The sequence below is a fragment of the Hibiscus syriacus genome, unplaced genomic scaffold (assembly GCF_006381635.1).
Source record: "Hibiscus syriacus cultivar Baekdansim isolate YM2019G1 unplaced genomic scaffold, ASM638163v2 tig00111769_pilon, whole genome shotgun sequence".
Lineage (NCBI taxonomy): Eukaryota > Viridiplantae > Streptophyta > Magnoliopsida > Malvales > Malvaceae > Hibiscus > Hibiscus syriacus.
This window is the reverse complement of record NW_024063172.1, coordinates 3,292,274-3,310,601: the sequence shown is the minus strand read 5'-3', so window position 1 is coordinate 3,310,601 and position 18,328 is coordinate 3,292,274. Positions and strand designations below refer to the sequence as shown.

Genomic DNA, 18,328 nt, shown 5'->3' with positions numbered 1-18,328 from the left:
CGAGACACCTAAAATAATAATGTTTATAACATCAGACACCTAAGATAGTAACGTTTATAACATCAGGCAACTGGATGGGCCGAAAAATACTTTAGACACCTATTCGTGAAAACATATATTGTTCGAGCACTTATTTTATACTTAAGCCATATGTAAACTAAAAAAACTTAAAACATCATTATACCAAAATTTTATGAGGGACAACTGCCCTCCGAGACACTATGTAACCTCGTCTCTAGTTATCCTAAAAGTCTTGAATTAAGTATTTTTATTTATAAGAATTGTTTATTATCAATATTTAAAAAATAATTTAGATACTACTTCGTAGTTACAAATCGTTAACTCTTAAATCATATATTAACGTAAACACTAATTTTATCAATGTGATTATGTGAATAACAAAAATAATTTTATTTTAATTAGATAATAATCAATAATTCAAAATGAAATAATATTGATAGCCTATCACCATTCACACTATTAACATTATTCTAACACTTAAATCTTTAATTCTCACTACTCACACCTCTAATTTGAATATTAAATTAGATATAAATATTGACTTAGATTTAATTTATTGTTTTAAAAAATATTTAATTTGTAATTTTTTAATTATTAATTAAACCAATTTCAATATGAAAACCAAATAAATAGATTAATGTTTTTGTTAAGTCATTGAATAGGGGGAGTAAAAGCATAATTAGACCCAAAAACTTGGCCACCATTGATCTTGTTGTAAACCCTAAACGGCTAAAAGCCGTTCATATTCCTTCTCTTTTCTCTCTTTGAAGCCTAATGCAAAAGCAAAAATGTCGAACTCAAAAGCCCCACAAGACGTTGATCTCCTGAAATCCGATATAGCGTCATTTGCTTCCTCTCTCGGCTTAGCTGCCAATTCTTCCCTCCCTTATTCGGGCTTCAACGATGTCGATTTTCGAAAAGATGGTCCCCTTAAACCTCCAAAGCCTCCAAAAACTCCCAACACCAAAAACCATAGTTCTCAGCTTGAGAAGAAATCTAACAATACCCAAACTCCAAAACTGATAAAAACACGAAAAACAATCAAAGACCGAAGCCCAAGCCTCCAGTTTTGTCTCTTGAAGACGGCAACCAGAGTAATAGGTTTTCTAGAGAGCCCGATAAGTTAAAGAATTTTCCAGCTTTGCCTTTGGTGAAAGCGAGTGCTTTGAGTGCGTGGTACCAGGATGAATCAGAGTTGGAAAAGAAAGTGTTTGGAGAGGAGGGGAAGGTGAAAAAGGCTGTAGCTGTTGGAAACGTGGAGGAGTTGAAGAGATTAGCCGAGAAGAAGAGGGAACTTGGGGAAAGATTGATGTGGCAGTACGCTAAAGATTACGAGTTATCGAAAGGAAAGTCTGGGGATATGAAGATGGTTTTGGCTAGTCAGAGGTCAGGGACGGCTGCTGATAAAGTTTCCGCCTTTTCATTCGTGGTTGCGAATAATCCTGTTGCTAATTTGAAGTCGCTTGATGGACTCTTGGGTACGATTTTTTTTCCTGTTTTTGATGTTAAGTTTCAAGCAGCTGGGAAAGTTTTGATTGTTTAGCTTATGGTTTTAATGCATTTCATCTATGGTTGTGGTGTGTTTGACCCATTGGTCATTACTGAATTTATGCTCATTTAATGAACGTTTAGTTGCGTTCATATGCAAAACTGGGGGTGTAGTTGCTTGCTGTTAAAAAGTAAAAGTTATTTTTTTATGAGTATGCTTGAATTTGATCTGTGGCAATGGGTTAATTTTACATGTTGAATGTTGTTCATTCAAAAATCTATTCATGAGTTTATTTGAATAATGTACAAATGTCAAAAATGTGTTGATCTACTCAAATATTATTATATGCATTTTATTTATTTGTTCCTGGATATTTCCTCCTAGTTGCTGAACTGTTATTGTTCAAATTGACTTAACTGTTGCAGGGTTAGTAACATCAAAAGTAGGAAAGCGATATGCATTTACTGGATTCGAAGCTTTAAAAGAACTTTTTATTTCAAAGTGAGTACTCTCGCTCTCCCTCCCTTCCACTGGTGCATAACTAAATCACCTTTCTTTCTTTATTTCTTCTAGGGTTTCTTTTCAATCTCATTCATTCATGTAGTTTACTTGTTACATTAGGATAGAGTGAAAGTTTCAGTAAATATTGGCTAAGGTAGAAGGTATAAGAGCTTTATGTGTTCAGACGTGTGCCCAAGATTGGTAACCTCCATCTATAGTAGCTGTCCTTTATCTGGCTTTAAAGATTATGACATTACTGAAACGAATCCCTGCTATGCACTTCTAGAAGATATCTAGATTTCGTTTGTCTGGAGATTTCCCAAAATTTAAGGTGGGAAGCGTACATTGACATAATTTGATGGTTTTTTTCAATTATAACACACTTCATTTTTTTATAGGTTATTGCCTGATCGAAAGCTGAAAACACTTTTACAACGTCCTGTGAACGAGCTTCCAGAGACAAAAGATGGCTATTCCCTACTGCTTTTCTGGTATTGGGAGGACTGCCTGAAGCAGAGGTATGCTTGACATTTTTCCCTCTTCCAGTCCAGAGCTGTCAAAACTAACCCGAACCCAGAAAATCCATTCTACTTGTCTTAAGTCGAAAACTGATCTAACCCAATTTGACTCATAATTAACAACTTCAACCCTACCTACCGAAGCCAAGATGACATGAATCAAAATTAATCTGTCAAAATGATCCGAACCAAACCATCCAAAGTATAGCTCAAAGCTAAACTAATTTAATTTTCAAACTCAAAAAGTTGTACCAATGACTGTAACAAACCTGAACAACTCGAGTGTCAAACTGAAATGATTTGAAAAAACAATCCAAAGGTAATACAACTTGGGTTTTCTTCAATTTTTTCAGGTATGAGCGTTTTGTCAATGCTGTCGAGGAGGCATCGAGAGATATGTTACTGGCTCTGAAAGATAAGGCACTAAAGGTTAGTCATATCGGCTAACCTATGCATTACTTCTGATCATTAGCAGATCTCACTTTTTTGTGGAAGATTTGACTACAATGAGTCCTTGTATAAATTGTGCAATCAGTCAATCATCGAAGCTTTTTAATCTTTTTGTTGAAGCCTTTTGTTGGAATTCCTATTTTACATGATAGTTTAAGCTGGCTTGATGCATCTGAATTTAGTTGAATTGAAAATAGATCATAGGTCAATCAATCTAGAGTATCTTGATCTGCGTTTTGCAAGGTCAAGGTTTTGCTTTGGGGGATGGAATAACATATACTAAAATGAGTAATTGGAAATGTTTAGTCTACTATTCTTGTTTCCATTAGCTAGTATTACAAATGTCTTAACTTCTTTATATTCTGCAGACCATGTATGCACTGCTAAAGAGCAAACCGGAGCAAGAACGTAAGCTGCTATCTTCTCTAGTTAACAAAGTAAGTTGATATTAATTTACTTGAACACTAGGTTTTTCCATCTATTGAAGCCTATACACTGTAACAGCTTTTTAAGCTGTAATAATTTTCTTTCATCATATTCTGGTTATATACAGCTTGGAGATCCTCAAAGTAAGGGTGCATCAAATGCAGACTTTTATTTATCAAACCTTCTATCAGATCACCCTAATATGAAGGTATAATCTCTGGTAGCTTTGTGTTTTTATGCATTTGTGCTGTATTTAGATGTTGCGTTATGCATACCAAGTTATAGGTGAGACTTTTGCTTTGAGTTGGGACATATTCATATAATATGATATATGAAATCAATTACCTTCCAGACTAGAGAAGGTGATGGCATCCATAATTGTAGGACCAAAATTCGGAACTATTGAAGTGAATGCAGAGGAATTATCATTGAGAAAAATTCAGATATTCTTGCACTTGTTAATGTTGCATATAGCATTATGTTTTTGCTAATAGCTTCCTGTTTTGCAGGCTGTGGTTATTGATGAAGTGGATACTTTCCTTTTTCGGCCTCATTTAGGACTACGCGCCAAGTACCATGCTGTATGTTCATCCAGTTCTTGTATTACTATAATATTATAAATATTGTACTGTATAATATTTTCTACCTTCTATAGTGAATCATGAAAATTTGTTAATTAGCGAATGAAGTTTAAATGTTACTTCAAGTCATTGAGGGAGAAAGTAAAAGGACAAGCAAGTATATTGTATCTATTAGCAATTATTGAAGATACTTCTTACCGCAAAATATTTTGCTTTGACTTGATATGAAAGTTCTATTACTGTCAATATATTTGGAATTTCTTGTGATAGTTAGAACTTCATCTTATATATTTGATGACTTGTTTTGTTTTACCGATATAACAGTGTCTGAGCTGGTTGCATTCTTAAGAATTATCAATTGACTGTTTATTGGAAGGTCTTAATTTTAAGTTCTGCCAGTTACACTTTTGAACTCCATTAGTCAAAGATGTGATGCAATTTTATTTTATTTTTTTTAGTTTGTTTTATCTGGGAACTCACTAATATGCCCTTTTCCATGTACAGGTCAATTTTTTGAGCCAAATTCGTTTGTCGCACAAAGGAGACGGGCCAAGGGTAGCAAAACGTTTGATAGAAGTATACTTTGCACTTTTCAAGGTATGTGTGGCTTTAGTTTGTATGGCTGGATTTCCTGCTGCTTACTCGGTCCTACTAACTCCTTGGATGTAATTTAATATTTTATTTAAATGTGTAGTTGTAGTCTGATTAGTGAGTTTGTGGAAAGGAGATTTTATATTTCACAATTTCAGGTACTGATTTCTGAGGCAGGAAAAAGTCAGCAACCAGATAAAGAAAACAAAGCAGTGAAAAATATTCATAGGTCAAAGGAGAACAAGAGAAAAGGTAGCGGAGAATCACATGTTGAATTGGATTCAAGGCTTCTGTCTGCTCTTCTTATGGTAAGTATTGTCACTGTGTGAAAGTTACTCTGCTGATTTGAAAAAGATTTGCAACTGTTTCCAACTTCCACGATTTCCCCTTTTGCACATCTACAGGGAGTTAATAGAGCATTTCCTTATGTTTCAAGTAATGAAGCTGATGACATAGTTGATATAGAAACTCCAATTCTCTTCCAACTGGTAGGCAGAACAGAATATGACATTTTATTTTTATTAGACAGCTAGAACATGTGGATTGATGAGGTTTTCGGTAATCTTGGATGTTAACATGGAGAATTTTTCAGGTTCATTCCAAGAACTTCAATGTAGGAGTTCAAGCACTAATGCTTCTTGATAAGATATCTTCGAAGAATCAGGTTGTCAGCGACCGATTTTACCGGGCCTTGTACTCAAAACTGTTGCTTCCTGCTGCTATGAATTCGTCTAAGGCAAGTGAAGCTGAATTTGTTTAATTTTTTTTGTCAATGCAATATGTTTGTGATCTAATGCTTCTGGCATTTTGTAATTGTGTTGAACATGATTGCAAAGTTTGTTTCTGATTATTGCTCAAGGACAGCATCTCAATTCGCTTAGTAGTATGTTAGCATGCATATGTTTGTGGATTCTATTTCTTCAAAAAATATTACCCTAAATTCACATGGCATATTGTTTCAGGCTGAAATGTTTATTGGACTTCTTTTGAGAGCCATGAAAAGCGATGTCAATTTGAAACGCGTGTCTGCCTTTTCAAAACGTATATTGCAGGTAGGCACTGCACTCACTCTAAGTAGGTGTATATCTACAAACTTTAACAGTTTCTTTTGGTTCCTCAAGTGAACTGGTGTTGTCTGATTTCTGTAGTTTTCGGTTTCTGTACTATCTTTAACATTTAACAATTCGAACATCTGACAGGTTGCACTTCAACAACCTCCCCAGTATGCCTGTGGCTTCCTTTTTCTTATATCAGAAGTCCTCAAAGCAAGGCCACAATTATGGTAAATGACACTTGTTTCATTTAGATGTGTCATGCACCTAATTTTGTTACGCGTAAAAGTTTTTTCTCTTCTGACCAGAAAGCTTTTCTCTTGTTCAGGAATTCGATGATCCAGAATGAGTCGGTTGATGAAGATCTTGAACATTTTGAAGATATTGTAGAGGAAACTGTTGCTGAACCTAACTTGGCATCAAAGAAAGAAGAAAATAACGCTGATATCCATGTTGGTGAAGCTGCCAATAGTGATTCTTCAGAAGATGAAGATGTTTTGCCGTCTTATTCTGATGACGATGTTTCGGAAGATGCAGATGAGTTGATTATAAGAGAGACTCCGAAGGATCTCCGTGTACAGGAACCCAAGGCAATATCCGATCGAAACTCATCAAAACCACCAAAATCCACTACCAAATCTTTCTTGCCTGGAGGATACGATCCCAGGCACAGGGAACCATCTTATTGGTATGTTTCAGCATATATCTGAGCATGCATGACTAAGTTGTCTTTATATAAATCGGCATCATTATCATTCTGATTATTAAGAAAGCTAGAGTTTTTCTCTGTGTCGGTTAAGAGAGGAACTGCAAAAAACTTTCATGGTCTTTGGGATTTTTTCTTATTAACACTCGTTCATATCCAATTGAACCAGAATTTTATCTTTGATCTTGTTGGGGTTTTCAATAATGATTTTATTCAGTGACTGTGTATGTCTTATCTCTACAGCAATGCTGATCGTGCAAGCTGGTGGGAGCTGATGGTACTTTCGACACATGTTCACCCTTCGGTTGCCACCATGGCTTCAACTCTTCTATCCGGAGTCAATATTATTTACAATGGAAACCCATTGAATGACCTATCACTTACTGCCTTTCTAGACAAGTTCATGGAAAAGAAACCAAAAGCAAGCTCATGGCATGGTGGATCCCAAATTGAGCCTGCCAAAAAGGTTAGTTATCTTCTGATTCAAAGTCCTTTTGCTTTGATGTTTCAGTCCTTGCTGCCATACCGATAGCTTCAATTTTTTTGCTTATTTTTCTGTTTTCTCAGCTTGATATGAACAACCATTTGATTGGGCAAGAGATTCTGTTGTTAGAGGAAACAGATGTTCCTCCAGAAGATCTCGTCTTCCACAAATTTTATTTGAACAAAATGCATTCCTCAAAGAAACCAAAGAAGAAGAAGAAGAAAGCTGCAGAGGAAGAAGCCGCTGAAGAATTGTTTGATGTTGGTGGCAATGAAATGGATGATGATTATATGGATGGTGGTGATGAAAGTGACAACGAAGAGATCGAGAATTTGTTGGACACAACCAATCCTTCTGTTGATTCAGATGGGGACTATGACTATGATGATCTAGACCATGTTGCTGATGAAGATGATGATGAGTTGATAGGTGATGACAGTGATGAAGAGATGGACTTACCCTCGGACTTTGCTGATGGAGAGGATTTCGATTCTGATGCTGGAAGTGATCAGATCGATGATGATGGTGACGATGTCATAGCTCTTGGAGATGCAGATGATCTTAGTGATGATGAGGGTGACTTTCATCAAAGGAAAAGGAAAAGGAAGTCTGGTAAAGAGACTTCAGCATCTCCCTTTGCTAGTCTTGAAGACTATGAGCATTTGCTAAATGAGGATAGTCCCACCGAGGACGAACCGATGAAAACTAAAAAGTCCAAATCCGGGAAAAAGAAGTCTGAGAAAGAATCTGTAAGTACGAAAAGGTCCAAACCCGGGAAAAGAAGTCCGAGAAAGAATCTGTAAGTATGAAAAAGTCCAAACCCGGGAAAAAGAAGTCATCTAAGTAAAGTAACCACCCCGCTTATTCGAAATCTCATGGTATAACATTGTGAACATTTGTTTAATTTTGGGCCAGAGGATTAATGCCTTGGAACTCATACACTCCATCTACGATGGATTAAACATGTCTTGCACCGGACTGATGAATGAACAAATATCCTCACCTTTTCAGCGTCAGAATTGAAGGTAAGTCCGGTAAATGATTCCACATTCCAGTATTTGCAACATCTTCTGGAGGGCAAATGTATCGTGAACTGAGGGATGGGAATTGTTCAAGGTAGAAAAGTTTGTTTTATTGTCTTTAACAAAACTATAATTTTATTGGTTTTCTCATATACAAGAACTTGATGGAATTTTTTGGAGTTAAGGTAGTAGCTTTTGTGATGGCGATTGAAAAATTTATTGAAACAACAGAACAAAATGGATAACTGATTCATTAAGATTTCACTTAACTCATCGCATGTGTGCACGTAATTAGGTCAAATTTTGTTATAGATTCCTGAATCACGCATTAGTTTTGGATCTAACTTCTACTTTAATTTGATCAATTTTAGTTCAAGAAATATGAAAACTTTTACCATTCAACTATATACGAACCAAGTGGTCTTCATGATAAAGAATTGTTGTTATTCCTTGGTTATCTGGGTTTGAGCACTATAGATGTCAGAATTATGAGTATATATGTGATGTACCTCCTTTGCTAGTTGTATTTTTCATTTTTTTTCTCTTTATTCCTTTTTACGCCTCGTATCATTTTTTTCAATTCACTGAAACTATGAAACCATTAATTACGACTCTCTATCTCTTAACTATAATTTGTCCATAAATAATATCTTATGTTTCATTTGTTATTAATAGCTGGTGAGGTATTATGACAAGTAACTATAATTAAGAATAGAAAAATGAAGGTAATCAATGAATAGTAGCAGCTGATATCAAGCTTGGCACATGACATGAAATCCCTTGAAATCTACCACGTGATCCCTAAATGTTTCTTCTAAACCACACTGATCCAAATATTGAGATTTTGTTGCATGTTTGCCTAAATATTTTCTAGCTACCCAACTGCCTGTCTATGCACCATAACCCTAGCCCCCATTACCCTTTTATAATAAATAATTGTTCGATCATTTAATTCCCTTTATTTATCAACTAAGATACTCTTTTATGAAGATTAAAAAACAATGGTCTCCTTTGACGTAATTACCATGTGAGACTTAAGATTAAGGTGAGGGAATAAGAATAATTTTTCAAATACATTAGCTAAAAAAAAATTAGCTGACCCTTATTCCCATATGTAATGGGGTAAGGGGGAGGTAGGATAGTAGGCTGCCCCAAACGCCAGGTTGAGAGCAACTTCCGTAGGAGACCTCCGAATTATTCTTCTAAGAGGTTTTTGTTGTTCGAGTAGCTACTTCTACGAAATGTATGTACGTTATAGATAATTAAGAAAAATTATAAATAAATACTATTATGATTTTTTTTTAAAATGCGCGTATAGATTGTGAGTGGTCATAAAAAGTTGATTTGGTAACGTACGTAATATATAATATGAGGGGGGGGGGGAAGACGAAAGTTGATAGAAATTGTAACGCAAAAAGGGGGAGGATGAGGTGCTACCAGCTCAAACTTGTGTTTTATACAACAAATTCTGAAACGGAAAACCAAAACAAACAATTAAATAAACGAAATGGGTATTTAGTGTTTGCAAATGGTGACTGCCTACCAACCAACAGCTAGATTTTGCTGCTTTTAATCATTCATGAACAACATTGAAACCACAATTTCCCCTACTATTTTATTATTTTACCAACGACCACTAAATCAATTGATGAAAAAAGTTTAATATAAGATTTTATATTCCAATCTTATAAGTGAAAGAAAAATAGCACTGGACAACTTTTCTATATTTAAAAGAAATGGTAGACGAGTGACTCTAATAAATAATTACCTAATTAGGCTTAATATTTGACCCGAATCGGGTTTAAATTTAGAGTAAATAATATCTGACTCAAAAATAATAGTATAATTGAGCTTTATATGTACATAGATAATTATTATAATACCGTTATATGCTTGTTTCAATTAAAATCCTAGATCGGATCGAATGACAGGTAAAATTATATTATACTCTGATGGAATTACCAACTCATAACGATCCCTAGACCCAACCTAATTTGTTTTTTTTAAATATATTAAGTTATATAGAAAAATATAAGGAAAAAGGCATTACTAACAAATAAAAATAAACAAATGATTTAATTTTCTCGAACAAAATGTCCCCACCAATTGGTCAAACAGGGGGCACTGATCTCTTGATCTTTGCACCCCAAATATCTCTTCTTAGCTGGTATATAAAAACAGTGGGCCTTAAGCTCGTATTTGGTATTTCCCGTTTGCAGTTCTATTTCGGTCAAATTCCATAATAGCTCCCTCTACTATATATGCTTTTCAGATCTAATCCCTCTACTGTAATTTCATCATTTCTATTTTTTTATGTTGAAATATGTATTTCCAATTATGATATCAATTTTTTTATTAATTCCGTAAAATACAACAATTGTAACAAAAATGTCAAATTATTTGATGAAAATAATTCAGGGACCTTTTATAGAATTTGACCTATTATTCATCTCTATCAATGTCCCGCTCCATTCTTTTATATACGAAGCTTCCTCTATTTTTCTCTGCACTTCAACTCAAACACAACGCTCCTTGCTCTTCTTCAACAGTCCCCTTCTCTCTTTATATTCAAAAAGACTTTGAATTTCAAAGCAATATATATATGGCGAAAATCGGCAAGCTAACAAAGCTTAAGTCTGCAATAAAAAGATGGCCGTCGCTAACGAAACTGACCCGCACCAGCAGCGCCATAGCGGCATCGGATTCCGAAGAGAAATCGAGTATCCAGACAGGTCTTCACGCGGTTTACGTAGGCAAGTCGCGACGGAGATACCTCGTGAGGTCGGAGATCATCCGCCACCCTCTGTTCCAAGAGCTGATCGGCCGATCCGGCGGCGGTGAAGACGGTGACGTCGTGCTTTCTTGCGAGGTCGTTTTGTTCGAGCACTTGCTTTGGATGCTCGAGAACGATGGAGCTCAATTGGGTGCCATGGAAGAGCTGGCCGAGTTCTATTGCTAACCAAAAAGCAAAAAGGAAATGGAAAATGATGATGCCTTTGTTGAATTTGTAAAAAAGATGAAGGGCATGAACGCAAAATAATGGGATCTAAGTAGTGTTAGGAATGTCCTTTTAATGAGGAGATTAACTCATTAATTGTTTTTTAACATTTGAGTCCTCTTTACTGTGAATTTTGGGATTAAATGCTTGTAAGAATGTCTCTCTCATTTGTTCACAACCAAAATTGGTTGGGAAATGGAAATTTGGCAGCTTTCCAATCTTCTTTCTTTCCACCTATTTTCATCATGTTCGATACAAGCATTTAATTAATGTAAAAAGCACCATAATTTCTTAAATAATTTTAGTTTGTCACCATTTTCCTAATTTTTCATAATATTCCTCCTAATTAACCCAATGGAAAGGGATAAAGTCACATTTTAATCCTTTAATTTGGTATTTTTTCTAACTTGACCTTTTATCTATATTAGTCTTAAAACTTAATAATTTTTCATTTTCTGTCATTTTATGATACGACACTACGAGATTTTATCACTAAAAAATTTAGTTTTAGACTAATATGAATAAAAAATTAGTTTATTGATAAAATAAATCCTCAAACATTTTATACAAAATTTAACCAAGTTTCTTTTAATAATTTACACTCAAATTGACTGCACACTAATAATTTTTTGATAACGTCATTATTTACTAATTATCTGAATTCATTACGTGATTCCAATGGTAAAAGAAAGTGTTTTTATTCCTATAAATTCTAGGTTCGAACAACTTATATATATACGTTAGCTAAAAAATATTTTAAATAAATAATATCTTATAATCACTTAGACTATTAAAAAGAATATCTCCATCTTAAAAATTTCTGGATAATTCTATGGTAATAATAAAACTCATATGAGTGAGCTCAGGTGAGCATGATGGCAACTCAAAAATTTCAGTCAATTTAAGAACTAAAAGCTTTTGGCAGACGATGTTGATGGTGAAGAGAGAAAGTCTTTGCAATTTTACCCCACTTTGGGTCCCCTCTTTTCATTTCAGGTTTTGCTCATACAATTTATGCAGTTTATTCAGCTATTTTCAGGTGTCTCTACGAATTTAATTTCCAAAATGACAAATTTTGACCAAAGATATACGTCACACGAGTTTTTAAAATTGAAAGAAAAAAAGTTAAATTTATTAAAATATATATTATTCAAAAAGAAAATTGTTTGTGACACGTCGTTAACACTTTTGACATAAATACCTTAGTTTCTTTTCCTTTCGAATTAAATTAATTAGGGAATGATTATTGTTTTAAGGTGCAAATGATTGAGTTGTTGGCGATGCTTTTGTAACATCCACGCCTTAACTTTTCAATAATCCACACTTTTACTTTTCCCTTTCTTTTCCGACTATAATTAAGTTCGCAAAAGTAATGTCTTTTTTTAATAATTATTATTAAGTTGAGTTGATTATAAATTAGCTTTTTGTTTTAAGTACTTTTAATCGCTTAACAATAAACGTTCAATGATTATTGTAGTCGTTGGTGTTCAAACTCGTTATTTCTAGAAACAACAACGATTCCTTTAGCTAATGGTGTAAATATCATCAAAAAGATTATATGCGTGAACTCGTATCTTTAAAATATTACAATAATAATCAATCAATCGAGTTAAAACTTAATTTACATTAAATTAAAGATAAAGTAACTATAATAAAATAAAAAGTAAGAAAACATACATTTTGACACTAAATATATAATAAGTCAATCTAGAATATCGTTTGAGTCTCGATTGACATTAAGTTTCAAGTGTAATTTTAGACAAATCCTTCCTTTATCTACCTTTAAATTAAAAGACTACACATTTTACCTGTTCAATCTCATATTTCTTATATATCGCATTAACAATATCGATAATTGAATTCAATTAACTACTTAATCTAATGATTAACATATCCTAAAAGCAGTTAAGTCCAACTTTTGAAGCTACGAATGAGTAATCCTCGTCCATTCCCTACAACTAAATGATTGGAACAGCAAATTTGCATTGTCCCATAAGCTTATGTTCGCCCCTGAGCAAATGTTACTATTTTTAGGAAACAATTAGCTACGATTGAAAATGGGTTAAAATAGTATTTAGTCCCTGAAATTGAATAGTTTTATAAAAGAACGAAGACTGGACGTCCAAATCATGAGTGGAGAACACAGTTGTAAAAATAGTGTGCATCTCATCTTTACTTTTGTTATTTCCTTTTGTTTCCTCTATGATAAAGTACATGCCATGCTCAGTGAATGAGACATTTTTTCTCTTTTGGTAAAAATTATTTATTTTACATATTTAAAGAGTTAATAATGTATTTTATTTTTTAATTAAAATTTTAATATATGTTTGAGTTAATCGCATCATATCTCCAAATTATAACCCTCGTTTTAAATTGGTCCTTAAACTTTTGAATATTTTATTTTCATCCATAATCGCTGACATTCTTTCTAAATTGGTCCTTAAAATTTTGAATATTCTAATTTTTTTAAAGAATTCATTGATATAACCTGGCCTAACGATTTTATTAACAAAGGATGTGTTTAGTATATGTGTATAGTTTGGGATGAAATTGGAATGTTAAAAAAGTTAGGGGACCAATTTAGAATGAAGTCCATAGGTTGAGGATGGAATTAAAATGTTCAAATGTTTGAGGATTAATTTAGAATAATAGTGATAGTTTTAGGGATGAAATTAGAATATTTAAAAGTTTAAGGACCAATTTAAAATGAAGCTCATACTTTGAGAACATGTGATGCAATTAACTCTATATATTTCAAAATTTGCTTGCTACTACATATACTCAAAGATGAAGTCAGAATTTCATTTAGGGGAAGCAAAATAAAATTATAATTCTTGGATGGTCAAATGCATAAATTTTCCATTAAAAAACACTTACAATGATGATTTTCTAATGACTAAAATGACAAATTACCCATTTGAATCAATTGGTATGCCCTATCTACTTCTAGATTCGATGTTGTTCTCATTGTTTGCATCTAAAATTATATAATTGTATCAAATTTAAATTGAATAATGCAATATTAATTATATTTTTAGAAGTATTAGGGAACATATTATATTACTTTCTTTATTATAATATAATTAAAATAAAAAACAACATAAGATTTTTTGTTAAAAAATAAAGATGACGAATCTTTAAAATTTTAAAAGTGCGATAATTTATAAAATTATCAAAAAAATAAAATATAGATAAAAATATATAATAATTTTAAATTTTGAAAATAATAATTACTTCATTGTACTCTGTCAATCCATTTCTAGTTGAAGCATTTGAGGTGGGCAGAAAGCAGCAGAGTTATATGATTGGGGAGCGGCCACCTATTATTGGATCTGTGTGCGCAAACAATGGGCTAACTACACGACGTTATTGCTGTAAAGCTGTTGGGTCTTCCGAGGCCAATAATCACCATTTTTTAACAAAGCGCAAATCATGAAGCGTATCTTCGTGGGGTTCTATATAAGTTGACGTTATAGTGAAAAGGTACGGATTGCATTCGCGAGATTTTGTTCGAGCTGGCATCACGTTGGAAGGAGCGGATCATGAAGCGTGCCTTCGTAGGGAAATCTGACACGTACATGAAGGAGCGTATCATGAGGCGTGTCTTCCATTATTCTCCTTAAATTATTATGCACTTTATTATTACTCGAGCCTTAAATCTTAGTTATTCACCCATCCCCTCCCTTATAAATACATCCGAATGCAAACATCAAACCACACCAAAATTACTTTCACATTCTTCATTCTATCAAGTTAAATAGATTTTGTTATAGTTTTTAGAAGGTGAAATTATTTTTTATTTAATTATTTGACAAAACTTTATTGTACTAATTATTTTTTATTTTTATTTTTTACGGTTGTAAAATGGAAGACGATATTATATCTTGAGACATTTTTTCGATACAGTAATAATATTAAATTGTGTTATTTAAAATATTATGATTTTCTTAGCATTAGTTTATATTTTAATTCTTATATTATTTTCTTAATTAGGTGTATTTCAGCTATTATTTTTGTAGATGTAAGACTCTCAATCTTTCAAACTCTCAAAATGAGATGTATTTCATCTATTGTTTATTATGATAGAGAAATTTGGGAAGATGAAACCGGCGTTATGTTCACTTCAAATCATTCTGTCAGAATATCGTTCAAGAAAAACTTCACTCTTGAAAAAGTGATCACTAAAATTTCAAGGAAGATTCATGTTGGAAGTACTAGAAGACTATCCTCACTTCAGTACAGATTTCCAACTGCATTATTTTATATTAACTTATATAGTGTTCAAACTCTCCAACGATGACAATGTTGCTATGATTGTTGATGCTCAGAATCAAAATTCAGACGCTAATACACAAATGTATGCCATATTTGTTGAAGTGTCTGCGGTTCGTGGTATGTCATTATGCTTCCCTCAATAAGTTGATCAAGTTAACATCCCAACTCAAGTAATGTGTAATGATTTTAACTCATTAATGGGAAATCCACATCGTGATACTATCCCATCAAGTTTAATGGGGATACATTCATCAACAACTTGTTACGATCTCCACCGAGGTGGCTCCACGAACAATCCATATGACAACATCGCTTCTGGTTCAAGGGGATGACATTCATTTGCCAATTTCTTTAACCTAAATATAGAGATGCCCTTGACACAACAATATGTTCAGTACTTATTTGACACGATGCCTTCGAGTTCCAGGGTGAGACATTCAACTGCGAGCTTCTTCGACCTCAATGTGAAGATGTCTGCGACACAACACTAAGTTCAAAACCCGTATGACACGATGCATTCAAGTTCAAGGGAAAATATTCAACTACCAGCTTTTCAGACCTAAATATCGGTATCACAGAGGAACCCTCATCTCCGCCATAAAACCTCTTCGTGAGCCAGGTGTGGATGATACTGAGACTGGACTATTCGTTGAGCCAGAATCACCGCAGTTTAACATGGACTCCGATGATAATGATGTAGATGAAGTTCCCATAAATAAAAATACACATGGAACCTCCAACACACATGTATGAAGCTGACTATGGTGTAATGTACGGGGTAAAATTTACGGATATGCCTAATGTTGGTGAATACGAATTTAACTCATCAGTAAATAATGACGAGTTATATAACAAAATGGAGTTTCCATCCAAGGAAGAAGCGATGATTGCAATTAAAAATTACAAAATTCGTAATTTTGTTCACTCTAGAGTCGACTGATTCACCACCAAAAATATGTATTCTATTGTGTCCAACTTGATAACGGATGCAACTGGATGATTTGTGTATCGAAGAGGAAGAGGAAAAATAACATATGGGAACTAACAATATACATAGGTCCTCATACATTTTGTGCTAGAGGGATCAACCAGGACCATCCCAACTTGGACTCCGACATTATTTGTCAAGCCATCATGCCCATAGTTAAAGCAAGCTCCCATATAGTTATTACGATGATGATTTCAGTTTTACAATCTCAATGGCTACACTGTCTTCTACATGAAAGTATGGAAGGCAAAGCATAATTCCATTAAAAACTTCACAGCGAGTGGTATTAATCTTACAATGAACTACCAAGTCGATTTAAGGTAATACACAGACTGTATCTTGGGATAATAGTCGACTTCGAAACTTGTCATGCATACCACAAAATAGAGTGTTTTGCTATCGATGCCAATTCTACCCACTATTTTAGACTTACTTACAGTGCATTAATGTTGTGAAATACTATAAGCATGTGGTTCAAATTGATGAGACATTATTATATGGAAATACAAGTAAGTTTTGTTATTGGCAGTTGTCCAAGATGGTAATCGCAACATTCTTCTAGTTGCTTTTGCCCTTGTTGAATGAGAAGATACAAATTCTTTGGTTTTTTCCTCAAAAACTTACGCTTACATGTTATCACGAGGGGAAAAATATGTTTCATTTCAGATCGCGGAGCTAGGATCAAAACAACAATAGAGTCTTTGGGTTTAATGTGGTAGCCACCTTATGTACAACATCGGTATTGTATTCGACATATTACTACAAACTATCATGGAAAGTCCAATAATAATGATGAGTGTCAATTACTTGGTTGAGGCTATCAATTTGACCTTAAAGGGGGCGCGTCTTTTACCAATAACTACTTTGGTCAAAATGACTTATTTTCGTTTGGAAGCACTTTTTGCCAAGCTCGGGGGACAAGCTCTAACTTGGATGCAAAATGACCATACTTATCATCCAAGATTAGTTGCAGATCTACAAAAAGTAATTGTTGCATCAAATTTAATGTTTGTAACAAGCTTCTCTCGAACCCATAAATTATTTCGTGTCAAAGAAATACCACGACCTCTTCAATAGATTGAAGCTAACTCATTCAGAGTTAATATACAAGACAGGTGGTGTAACTGTGGGTTTTTTCAAACTTTGAAGTATTCATGCTCTCATGGCATAACAACTTGCTCTTATACCCATCAAGACTGTAACCATTTTTTGGATCTCGTATATCGACTTTTAGAAGTATTTAAGGAATATGAATTTGAGATCCCCCATAGGTAATGAGAAAGACCTAGATGAGGTTCATAATTGGCTTCCGATTATACCATATTTGTCTTTATTAAGGGAGACAGGTCGTCCAAAATCCACTCGAATTCTTTGTGATATGGATATTCAAGAGACGTCGAAAGAAAACAAAAGATTTGGGCATTGTAGAAACCTAGGCCACAATAGGAAAATGTCCATCTATTCTTTTATCATTTCGTAACCGTTGATGCTATGACGATGTAATTGTTATTTATAAAGCCTCAGTTTGTGTTATTTCATTTTCGCTTACTTTTAATTAATGTGCTAATAAAGTGATGGGACACTCAAGGGAAAATTAAATAAAAACATTACAAATTAAATAATAAAACAATAAAAACAATTAATTATAAACATTAAATACAAACGTTACAATTCAAACAATTAAATAATAAAAATATTAAGAAACAAAATAAATAAAAAGTTCATAATTAAATAAAAACGTTAAGAAACAAAATAAATAAAAACAAGTCTATTGATGTATGCGTCTTGAATGTGTTCCACAAGGCGGTGGTTGTATATTTCGATGAGGATTTTTCGTATGAGTTGCTCTTCCTCCTCACTCTCATCATCATCAGTAGCAGCAGTAACAGTGACATTTTGTTGATGAGGAACGAATGACGATATAGCACCTCTATAGAATAAGGACTCTAGAGGTGTATGACTAACCATCCCACCGCTTATAGAAAACTGTGAAAAATGCGAAAACATCTACATCGATGAATGTGAAAACTGAGTCAGAGGTGTTTGTGTCTTTGGTGAAGCATCACCCACCAAATAAACAACATATGAAGACCAAGTTTGATCTAAAAGCATGGGAGTATATCCGCCAGAATGTGTCATAAAACCCTACGATTGTGGCATCTAAAATGATTGTGGTGGCATCTAAAATGACTGTGGTGGCATCTGAAACGACTGCAGAATATAAAC

General features: G+C 33.8%; 2 protein-coding genes across 2 annotated transcripts; both read left to right on the top strand.

Moving 5' to 3' along the window:
- Positions 1 to 744: 744 nt before the first annotated feature.
- On the top strand, positions 745 to 8,011 carry LOC120169974 (CCAAT/enhancer-binding protein zeta-like). Its single transcript, XM_039178045.1, is given in 17 exon segments — positions 745 to 1,020; positions 1,023 to 1,499; positions 1,936 to 2,011; positions 2,410 to 2,529; positions 2,883 to 2,958; positions 3,348 to 3,416; positions 3,533 to 3,613; positions 3,915 to 3,986; positions 4,491 to 4,583; positions 4,736 to 4,885; positions 4,982 to 5,065; positions 5,170 to 5,313; positions 5,540 to 5,629; positions 5,777 to 5,859; positions 5,958 to 6,317; positions 6,579 to 6,801; positions 6,903 to 8,011. Coding segments are annotated over 17 exon segments (3,129 nt in total). The 5' UTR covers positions 745 to 809; the 3' UTR covers positions 7,623 to 8,011.
- Positions 8,012 to 10,362: 2,351 nt separating this feature from the next.
- Positions 10,363 to 10,814, top strand: LOC120169705 (auxin-responsive protein SAUR78-like). Its single transcript, XM_039177826.1, has one exon. The coding sequence runs from the start codon at positions 10,444 to 10,446 to the stop codon at positions 10,798 to 10,800; it is 357 nt and encodes a 118-aa protein (XP_039033757.1). The 5' UTR covers positions 10,363 to 10,443; the 3' UTR covers positions 10,801 to 10,814.
- Positions 10,815 to 18,328: the final 7,514 nt, after the last annotated feature.